The following is an 11,584-nucleotide window of genomic DNA, read 5'->3' as shown; positions in this document are numbered from 1 at the left end:
GAGGCGCCGTCGATGGCAGCGGCGGCCGGAGTGTCGACCGGAGACCGACGGCGTCGTCCCGGGGCATATGGAGACGGCGTGCATCGGACATGCTACGAGTGCGGGCGGAGGGGTCAGTCATCTCGCCCGTGACTGCTGGAGACGAAGAGGTGGTCCTCCGTGGGCGCCGAACAACTACGGTGGGCGGTTCCCCCAAGACCAAGGATCCCGGGTGAGTTGAGATGCATTCAATACACGGCCGCCCTATCCACATCACTCATCCGCGTCATCTCAACCGTATTCATCGGGTTCGAATAGTACGCATGGCCGGGATATGTGGGGCGCGTTGGTACATCGTGTGTTGGGGGCCGCGCCGGGATCGTCGGATGTGATGGCATGTATTCAAGGTGTTATGGTACGGGTTATTGTGGATACCGGGGCGTCGGCAACTCTCATTTCGTTGCAAACTTTTCGGTCGCTGCCGACGTCGCCTGGATCGTTAGCGCCAGTGGAAGGGCCATGTGTAGCGGCAAACGGGGGTAGTTTGGGCATTATGGGCTGCATGGTTGCGACAATTCAAATTGGGGAGGTTATTGTGACAGGAAGTGTTTTGGTTTCAACGGCCTTGGCGGTACCGTGTTTGTTGGGCACGGATTTTTTTGCAAAAGATGCCAATTAAGATTTCAGTGGAAAAAGGTTGTTTGGAATTACCGTCGGGGAAATGTATGAAATTTTTGGGGACGCCTTCGAAATTTGCGGCGGCGAACGCTGTGGTGCAGGCCGTGGTGAGCCGCACCGTGCGCGTCCCGCCTGCATCGCAAATATTGGTACCGCTACGGTTAAAGAAGGAATTGCCTTGGGATGAGCTACAGGAGGGAGTGCTGTTGACACCCTCAAATGCTGTGTCGAGAATGCCCACCGTGGTAGGAGCTTTGACCATAATACCAACTTATTGTGATCCCTTCATTCAAATTGTAAACGCGGGGCACGAAGAGGTTGTTATTCAAGGGGGCACTACGTTGGCGCACGCAACGGGTGCACAGGGGCCAGAAACAAAAACATGTTTTGCTACGGGGCAGGATGAAATGTTGTCAAGGGAGGAGGACGATCCGGAATGGTTAAGGGATCTTTACGAACAAAACCCAGAGTTATCGCCTGTGCAACGGTGAAGTCTGCATGCGTTGCTAGTGGAATTTAAGGATGTGTTCAATTCAGGGAAATACGACGTGGGTCGAACGACGTTGTTGCAGCATCGTATTGACACAGGGAACGCACCCCCGATCAGGTTAAATTCGCATTGTGTAGGTCCTCTTGAGAAAGAATGTATTTGGCGATCTGTTGATGAAATGCTAGAACAGGATATTATCGCCCCATCGTCCAGCCCGTGGGGAGCCCCTATTGCCCTCGTTAAAAAACGTGACGGAACCATGCGATTTTGTGTTGACTATCGGAAATTGAATAAGTTTCGGTGGCGGAAGCGTACCCGCTTCCACGAATTGATGATTCGCTGGACGCCCTGTCCGGCGCCAGAATCTTTTCGACCCTCGATTTGTTGTCGGGCTTTTGGCAATTGCCCCTGGATAAAAAGTCAAGACCTTAAACGGCATTTCGGACACCACAAGGATTGTATCAATTTAACGTGCTCCCGATGGGACTCCACTCAGCGCCGGTGACCTTCCAGCGATTAATGGAACTCGTGTTGTCCGGCCTGCAGTGGGAGTCATGCTTGATATATTTAGATGATGTGATTTTTTCAGTAGGAATTTCGATGAACATTTGCAACGGCTGCGCGCCGTTTTTGGCAGAGTGCGGCGCGCTGGATTGAAATTTAAACCACAGAAGTGCCAATTGTTGAGAACATCGGTGAAGTATTTGGGGCACGTCGTTAGTGCGTCAGGAGTGGCCACTGATCCGGAAAAGACGAGTTGTGTGCGTACATGGCCAGTGCCGAAAACAGCAGGGGAAGTGCGTAGCTTTGTGGGCTTTGCGTCGTATTATCGGCGGTTCGTTAAGGATTTTGCCACGATTGCTCGACCATTGCATACGCTGACCGGGAAAGGTGTAAAGTTTCAATGGGGGATTGCTGAACAAAAATTGTTTGAAGCGTTGCGGGCCGCACTGGCGGACGCACCGCCGTTGGGATACCCAGATTTTACGAAGCAATTTATACTTGACACGGATGCCTGTGATACGGGCATAGGCGCGGTTTTGTCACAAATGGTTGATGGCGCCGAGAGAGTGGTGGCATATGGCAGCCGGGTGTTATCGCCGGCGGAGCAAAAATACTGTGTGACGCGTAGGGAATTATTGGCGATTGTCCATTTTGTGCGCCAGTACCGACCGTATCTATACGGCAGGGAATTTTTGATCCGCACTGATCACGCGGCGCTACAGTATTCGCTGTGCATGGATCAGCCATCGGGGCAAATGGCTCGCTGGATTGAGACCCTCCAGGAGTACTCTTACACGATCCAGCATAGGAAAGGGACGCACCATGTAAACGCGGATGCTTTGTCGAGGTTGCCGCGACCGGCTGAGACGTGTCGGTGCAAAGAGGGCTCGCTGCGTTGCGGCCCGCCGCTGCAGGAGGTTCCGCAAATGGTCGCTGCAGCGGGTTCGGGAGTGCCAGGGATAGTCCCTGGAGCAGAAATTGGACTGTTGGGGTTGTCATTGAAGCAGTGGAAGCAACTGCAGGTGGAAGATTCCTCGCTGACCAGGATGAGGCTGCGTGCCTCTCGTTCAAGGGGATCGGAGGATCGCCCATTTTTGATGTTAATGGAGTGGTTGCTTGTTCGCTGGGATGTGGAAGCACGAAAATTTTGTATTGTTGTCCCGAAGGTGTTGCGGGGGAAACTGATTAACGAGGTACATGAGAAATTGCTGCATCTGGGGGAAAAGAAGACCGCGTTGACGGTGGGGAGTGAATTTTACTGGCCGGGAATGTTTAACGATGTGAAACAGCATGTAAAAGCGTGCCAGGAATGTGCACGGAGGAAAGCGCCGGCATGGCCATATCGTGTCCCTTTGCAATCGATTCAAGTTTCGAGAGTGAACGAAATTGTGGCACTGGATATTTTGGGTCCGTTTCCCGTCACCCTCCGAGGGCACAGATATTTGCTCATCGGGGTGGAATACTTAACTCGTTGGCCGATGGCATGGCCGCTAGTAGACCAGTCAGCGACGTCGATCGCTGAGGCTTTCTTGAAAGGATACGAATTAGATAAGGGGGCCCCGGAACATTTGCTTACTGACCAAGGCAGAAATTTTTCATCGAAATTGATTAAGGACGTGTGTGACTCGCTGGAGACCAAAAAGATTCAGACGTCCCCATACCACCCGCAGTCTGACGGGATGGTCGAGCGGCTGCATAGGACGCTGACGTCCATACTTTGTCACCAAGTAAACACCGCTCAAAATGATTGGGATCTGCATATTGCAGCGACGTTGGCCGCGTATAGATTGGCCCCGCATGCCTCAACGGGGTACTCGCCATTTTTTCTGATGTATGGACGGGAACCGGAAGCGCCGGCTATTGTGAAATTGGAAATTCGAAAACGGGAGAAATCTACGACGGTGCCTGCTCCGATGCAGGTGGTTTTGAACCGTCTAAGGGAAGCCCGAGAGGCTGCATTGCAAAATACGGCACGACGACAAGCCGCTAACGAAAGATTGTTCGGCAGGCAGCGGCCACGAGAACCGTCGAGTGTTGGAGATAAAGCCTGGTTGCACTGCCCCATGGTGCTGGTGGAAACATCCCCGAAATTTCACCGCCCCTGGCAGGGGCCCGTTGATATTGTGGAGGTTTTACGGGATCAGAGTGTGCGAATAAAATTCGGTCGTCGGACATGGTTTGTTCACCCGTCACGCCTGAAGAAATTTGTGTTACCATCTGATGCGTCATCCCCCATCCGAGAGCGGCCTGTATTGGATGTGTCCGACGAACCTGTGGGGAGGTCACAAGTGTGCGTGTCCCTGAAATCTGCTCCCCGTGTGCCTGCAGGATCGCCCTTTTTGGGCAGGGTTACCGACCGGACGCCGATTGAACGGCCACAGATCCGGACCAATGGCCGTCCCGACCGGGAACGACGGACAGCCCCACCAGCTGAGTGTCGCTGGGACAGAGATGGGCGCAGGGTTCATTGGCAAGACGAGCGAGGCCCTCCCTTACCGCAGGGTATCCCGTGCAGGGGAGATGGACCGGCAGCGGGAACCCGTTCCAGGAGGAATACAATACATTGACTTTGGGGGTTGGGAATTCTGTATAAAGGTGTTGTGTGCGTGTCGTTGCGTGATTGTACAAAATGGTTGTATATTGCAAATGCGTTATGTATATATGTTGTCATCGTTCAGTCCGCTTCACTCCACTACTCCAATTCGAGTATATCGTAGCCGGGGACGGCTAGGTTCTTTCATCACGGGGGAGGTGATGTAGTGGAGTAAATAATACGCATAGGAATTGGCCATATACAGTACATACAGACAGACAAGGAGAACGGGTCACACGAGGTCGAACAGGTGGTCGAGTCGCGGACGGCGTAAACAACCCGAAGTAATTAAGGGAGTCGTGGCACGAGGGCTGTGATTGGTCGAGAGGCTGTTAGCGTTAAGTGGTGGCGTCTGGATGTCTGATGGAGACAGGTGCGGGCTGGCGGGAGACGGCCAGCGAGCCACGTGGCAATTAATTAAGGCTAATGCGAGAAAAAATAAAACGCGAGATGGTTTGAACGGAGGGGAGTTGCTGCTGGGGAGTTGTTGCTGGGCAGTTGTTGGCGAGAGGTGAAGAGATACGAAGAAGACAGCTGGAAATGTTAGGGAAGAATAGATAGAGAGCCGGACCCCAAAGACAGTAAATAGCGATAGGGAGAGTCAGCGTTAGCGGAGATAGATAGAGTCACTGTGTGAATAGATGGAAGTCACTGCGTGTGAAGAGATAGCGGCGATACTGTGTGTGAGGAGATAGAAGACGAACCACTGTGTGTGGAAGGGAAGACACTGTGTGTGAAGAGATAGGCGAAGAACCACTGTGTGTGGAAGGGGATGCACGGACGATGCTGAAGTAAATCGGAGTGTCCGAGGTGGCGGAGCACGGAGAGAATTACTGTGCGTACGGAACGATGGAATAAAAGTGACGGCAGAAAAAGAGACGGTTGTCGTCCGAGTGAATTCACGGCACTACACATACACAGATATGTTACAGTACAGTATCATATGCTGTCATGTGTGACTCTCCACGTATGAAATGTAAGTTAATAATTTATATATGAACATTACGTCGGGACCCCAGGGTCCCATAAGTCCCCGGCTCTCGCATTAACTGCGTTGCGACGTCATTTTATGTCTGTTGAAGGAGAACGATACAGCAATTTGTCTCTCTCGAGCTCTACACGATGCACTAATCAAACTTGCAAAGCTGGGTTTCTCCTGCGCATTCGTCCTTGCTGCGCTTGGACATAACAGAATGATCCGCGCCAGGTGGGTCACGGCGTTTATGTGCGCAGTGGGACGGAGTCGCAAACAATTAATAAATTGCGATGTTCTTCCGTTTATTCGGGACCCCGCCATAAGGGTCATAAGTTTGACAATTTTTCCTTCATTGCAATTCGTTTTTTTGGCGTTACACCACGTGAAACTATTGCTCAATAATTAAAGGTTTAAGGTGAAGTATTGTCCTGCGGGATGAAAGGGAAATCGGTTTGAATAAAGCAGACATCCGTTTTTTGCCCACATTCCCACAATAAAGTGAAGGCCATGCACAAACATGTTTTGGAAGCCATCTGTAAACAATTCGCACGTGTCCATCACTCTCATACTTGACATGTTTGAGGGAAACAAGCTCAACACCAAACAGGACTTTTGGGGTAAACCGAAACGTCTAAGACACGAACCTATTTTTACTTCAAATGTGCCAAAACCGTGAAGTGCAACCAATCTAATGCAACCACCCCCACATTTCAGATACTTGAAACGGTTCTAATTAGGGGCAGGCAGCATTCAGGCCACATTCGTTAGCACACCTTGATAGTGGTCGTCTCTTTCGTGTTGCGGATATGGTGCAGTCATGGGAAACAGTGGCTTTAGATCGCGGTGTTGGGGCGGGGGGGTTAAAGGGATAACCATCTTGGTAAGGCACAGCTGTAATAATCCTGCCAGTTGAGAAACCAGAACTGCAAGCAGGAAAAGGATTCCTGGCACGTTCCATATCGCTAGACTCATCCTGGTAGCTGTCCATCGTGGACACTGCATGGATAACCACTGCACTTGATTCTATACCTAGAGTATCAAGGTCACACGCACGCCACGTTGATGTGATCACACGGTTTATTTCATAGTATCCGTATCATGCAACAGGCGCGTTACACTTGGAATGCGCGCAGCGCGTGGGTCCTGCCATTCCGCTCGTGGTGCGCTCGGAAGTTGGGGTGGCAGCAGAATTTCAAGGCCGCGATCGTGATCACGAACTCGAGGAAGTCGACGTCCCCATTTTTGTCATCACCAAGGTCCCTCAGGATGCGGCTCACCACGAACCCATCCACGGGGTTCTAAATGGAATCACAGCAGCAGGAGTTAGAAAAGACTGGACCTGGACTGCGGAACAAGGGCAAAATCTACAGCAAGCGATACAGCACGGTGTAATTACGTGCCAAATGGAGGTCATTCAACCATGTTGATTAACTCTGAATAAGCCAACCACAAGTATACGTACTGCATGTCTCAGAATTAATAAGGGCCATTCGAACATGGAAGACTAAAGTCACCTCCTACCCGTTAATTCACCCCCGATTTACCCAGTCAGACACCATCTCTTTAAGATCGAAACACCACTGCACAATTCTGGCCATCGCCTCATGAAGCCGATTGCAAAAATAAGCTAAATGGCGTACTCAATAGTACAAGTTGCAAGTTCTCTCCAACACACCGGTGTGCTGAAGTAGCAGCTAATCAGCACGGTTTACGAGTTTAACGGACATTTATCTTGACGTGATCCTAACCAGAAACTTTTATTATTACAGAAGGGAGATGAGGGTGCAAGCTTTAGGATAGAACCGGAGACTCAAATGGGATGAACAGAGGGGACTGGTCCATAGGAATAGTAAAGCAACGTCTCACCTGGATCAGACTCTTGCCCTTATCCCCCTTTAGGAAGCTCCTGAACGTTTCCTTCTTCAGACAATCTTTCACAGCACTGTCGCAGGCGAGTTCATTGAAGGTGGCCAGGAGCTTCAGGGTGGCTGCATGGAGGTCGCTCATCTTGGCAAGCTATGCACGGTCGAGTCAGTACGCAAGAGGAATCTGCGAGGACACGACAGACACAACGAGACAGTCTTCAATCACGTGAAGACAATGCACACGGCACATCACTATGCACCAGACTATGATGAACTACAACGAGACAGAACATCAATCACGTACTCCTCCAGCTTTGTTAGAAACACAATTTCTGGTCTAAACCTCAACCAGCGCTGCGCACCGCTCTTAACGAACCCAGGTATCACCCGCGCGTTGCAGAGCATCTTGCCCAACAACGCACCGCAAACAATACCTGCAACAGACGTCTGCCGCTTTAACGACGACAGCTGCTGTCACCCGTTGCGGCTTTTATGCAGGGCGGCCAGTGACGTCACCACTCACACCTGCTCGCTCTCATTGTGCGATTGAGTGATGATATTTTTGATTGGTCCCGTTTATCTCGTTTCCCGGCTAATTTACAAGGGAAGTCCGTGATGCCAGAGCACAGCAGAAGCAAGAACATCAACAGACAATGAACTGGGAGGCGCGTGCCAAGCGGCCCCAACATTGTCATCAAGCGGGCACTTGATGGAGGCAGTGGAGGAGTTTGCACGGGGACGAATTAAATTAAATCTACATCGCCACTCGCAGCCGACACCACAACCCGTGCTGTAATAATTGTACGCAAATGAGATGTCCGCGTTTTCACTTTAGGATTTGACTGATATGTCCACATGTACGTGGATCTGCCGTGGTGTCAAGGTTTGCTCACTGGATGTGTAATGCAGAGGTTTTCGGGTTCGATCTCCCCGAGCGGCAGTTGAACGAATGCCCACCCGGCATTGTAAATAGGTACACCACAGGTATTTTATCATTATGCTTTGACTGCAGTAGAATGACCAACATTTTGCCACCTCCTGTATATCAGAGTAGGTGATATGAACTGAGATTATTAAAACGGATAATTGATGACAATGTGGACTGCGACAAAATGTGTTAAACGACAAGAACACGTGCCCCTATTAGAACTACGAACGACCATAATTGAGGGCCGCGTGATCGTGATTGGTGGAGTTGGCACGCGTTTCCCATGAGACGCTGGGATGACGTCACAGGCGGCAAGACTCGTGTTGCCCCCGCGTGGCTGACGAAAGAACAAACAGAGCCCGGATTGATATTTAGCTTGGCAAAGGGTTTTATATCACTAGTTCATAAAGCCTGCCTTCGCTAGGAAAACGTTTTCAATAAATATAATAATGAACCTCAAATGAACCTCATGGCGTGTCCCATAAACTGGGTTGCGACGTCATTTACGGCAATCTATTCCTCTCGACGAGCTCTATACGATGAGCTAATCAAAGTTTCAAAGTTGTGTTTCTTCTGCGCATTCGTCCTCGCAGCTCTTGGACGACATGACAACAGAATGATCCACGCCAGGTGAGTCGCGGGTTTATGTGCACGGTGGGATGGAGTCGCCAAAAAAAAATTAATCAATTCAGATTTTGACCCGTTTATTCAGGACCCGGGGTCCTGCCATAAGGTTCATATAACAGTAATCCTGTAGTGTGGTAAGACAGCCCAGGGCTCACAATTGGCACAGAATGCAACACTCAACCCTCGTCACAAGTGGGCGGCAGTTACGAGGCTGTGGGTTCAAATCCAACCTCCGTCATTTTTTTTCACTGAATAAACAATCTTATTTAGCTCGTCATTTGTAGCACTATTTATCAGCATAATATTTTAGTCGGTAACATTTTTATTAAGGGGGTCTAACGCCTTTTACGGGAGCCACCAAATTTGTAGGAGGGCTTCTTTGGTTGCTGCTGCCCCGCGACTCCTCACTCGTGTGAAGGCTGCTGCTCCCCGTCTCCTCTCCCCCTCCCTCCTCCCCTTCCTCCCTCCACGCCACTGCCGCTCGAGTCTTCGGCCTCGCTGCCTCCGCATCCTCCCTGTGAGCCATGACTCGTGGCTGGCGCTCGGCCACCTGGGGTTACCCAAACACTCCCCGCGTACACTCCCCTAAATGTTAGGAGGGGACTCCCTGCACGTGCGTGCCCGTGCACGCTGCTTCCCGCACTCGTGCACGCGCTAAAAATAGCTGTACGAATATGCACGGCCATGGTGCAGCACGAGCACCACTAGCAGTACAACCACCACTACAACCATCACCACAATATCCACCACCCCAAAAACCACCACCACAACAACCACCACCACAACAACCACCACCACCACGTGCTTGATTTTCGCACCCGCCGATACCCTTAAGGTGAACGTCGCCACGACAACCTACTGCATAAAACGTGCGGAGTAAATAAGCCCCTGCACTCAAACACCGGACAATGATGAAGGAATGTCGATGGGATTCGCGCGCACAACCTGGGTATAACGACGGAGGAACGTCGACGGGATTCGCGATCAAAACTCGGGCACAATGGCGAGCTATTACCGACGACACTCGCGCGTCAATCCATTGCGCGTCAATCCATTGCGCAACCGCGCGTGGTTAGTGTGGCGCAAACGCAACAACGATCGAATTGAAGCTGCCTTGCGTATTTCATCCGTTACTCACGCCTGCACCGAACGTCCGTGATCGTTTATCAATGAATGCGCGCCGATCATCACACTTATGCGCGTGCTCAACACCACCCCACGCTCTCTCCACACCCACAGGAACCACACGCCGGTATTTTATGCTAGTATTTATTTCCGATGCGACTGTAATTACCCACTACCTGTCTCGGAGCCAGAATCACACGCCGGTATTTTATGCTAGTATTTATTTCCGATGCGACTGTAATTACCCACTACCTGTCTCGGAGCCAGAATCACCCAGCGAACAGCGTTTCCCCTATTTGATTTAAATCCCTCGGTAGGTCCCTACGCTACCTCTCTCCTCTCTCACGTACTCAAGGTTCTGCCCGGACGCGCGGGGAGTCCAGGATGAGCGAGACCGCATGAAGTTCCCACTGGGGACGGGCGTTGGCTGCGCTGTGACGTGTCACTCGGACGCTCGAGTGGATGGAAAGTTGACTGCCCCGATCGCTGACTGGAAGAGAATCCCTATGGTGCTCCTCTGCACGGCTATGCTGGGGAGCCTTGTCAACCAATCCGGACGCTTCCCTGCGTGCTTCATAGTCTACTGTCCCTTTTTCCCGCTTGCTCCCCGCCCCCACTACCGCGCCCCCACTACTCGCTGGAAGCTCGGCTCCCTTCCCCTGTGCGGGGTGTATCCTCACGGCGGTTGCTTAGTGGGCTTGCTATGGCCGTACAATTTTAAGTTAATTCACGGCGCCGCAGTGCCATTATCACCTGGGGAGGGTCCGCTAATTCCCCAGCGCTGAGAAACCGTGAGATCTCCCAACGAGGGGGACTTTCAGGTGAAACCCAGGCGCCGAGGGACCCTCCCACGAGGTCCTACGTGGGGGTGTGTGTATGCGTTCGTGTGAGGGGTTGCGAAAGGGGAGCAGCAGCAGCAGCAGAGCTGCTTCGTTGCTGTGGCATCATACTTCTATTACAAACTAGGGGTTGTTCGGGGGGGCCTTTGGCGCCACTCACAACCATTTTCGGCCATCGGCCAGGAAAGTAAAAAAAAAATAATCGCGCACGAACGACGCATTCACACAAGCACCCGATGCTTCGTTTTGAAGATTTAAAATGAAACATCTTTGAATTGTATTATGTTTTAAATGAGATCATTTTAATTTTCATTAAAAGCTCATATCATTTTACGTCTGGAAGACTTCGCTGAAAAGGACATTTCGTGTGAATTTTCTCTCGTCGTTAAGTAGATGGCCTGGCTAGGGGTTCGGTTCGATGCGGACTTTCACCTGCTTGGGATTGCGGGATCGAGATAAGGCGACATAGAGCTGGCCATGCGAGACGACCGCCGTCTGCAGATTGCTTCCAACGTGATCGAACGTCTGTCCCTGTGCCTTCGTCGCTCATGCAGGGGGCGCGTAGATTTGCAGCGCCCCCTGCAGGAAAACGATGGAAAGTGCAGCGTTCATCACGTATAGATAAAGTTGTGCACTTATATCAGTATTAATTCACTCGCTATGGGTGAGAAGTTGTCGCTTGCCTGTAGCTTCATTCAGTACCGTCAAGTCCTAAATACCCCTCTATTTAACTTTTAATTACATTAAGTTCACAAATATTTTACAACCCTCTCCACAAGCCGGTGGCAGTCACGAGGTTGTTGGGTCAAATACAACCAGTTAATAAACAATCATTTGATGTACTTCGTTCTTTGTTGCAGCGTTAATCAGCATAACTTAAAAAACAAATTTTCAAAATTATTTATACTGCTTGCGTTATTGTATAAAACAAATTAAAAATTATTTGCATGCATCAATGGTTACCATGCATACATGGGAGC

The 11,584-nt window shown here is 50.8% G+C and overlaps 1 protein-coding gene across 2 annotated transcripts; it reads right to left on the bottom strand.

The window, feature by feature from the left end:
- Positions 1–6,279: 6,279 nt before the first annotated feature.
- On the bottom strand, positions 6,280–7,622 carry LOC116947145 (protein S100-A1-like). Of its 2 annotated transcripts, none has more exons than XM_032962578.2 (3): positions 7,520–7,622; positions 7,087–7,269; positions 6,280–6,518 (listed from the first exon to the last, which is right to left on the bottom strand). In XM_032962578.2, the coding sequence occupies exons 2-3, from the start codon at positions 7,225–7,227 to the stop codon at positions 6,333–6,335; spliced, it is 327 nt and encodes a 108-aa protein (XP_032818469.2). In that variant the 5' UTR covers positions 7,228–7,269; positions 7,520–7,622; the 3' UTR covers positions 6,280–6,332. The 2 variants fall into 2 exon arrangements, with proteins under 2 accessions (XP_032818469.2, XP_075926536.1); XM_076070421.1 differs by having other exon boundaries at positions 7,508–7,584.
- Positions 7,623–11,584: the final 3,962 nt, after the last annotated feature.

The sequence above is a fragment of the Petromyzon marinus genome, chromosome 29 (genome assembly GCF_048934315.1).
Source record: "Petromyzon marinus isolate PM22_M1 ecotype Great Lakes invasive population chromosome 29, UKy_Petmar_22M1.pri1.0, whole genome shotgun sequence".
Taxonomy (NCBI): domain Eukaryota; kingdom Metazoa; phylum Chordata; class Hyperoartia; order Petromyzontiformes; family Petromyzontidae; genus Petromyzon; species Petromyzon marinus.
This window is presented reverse-complemented; position numbering and strand designations above follow the sequence as displayed.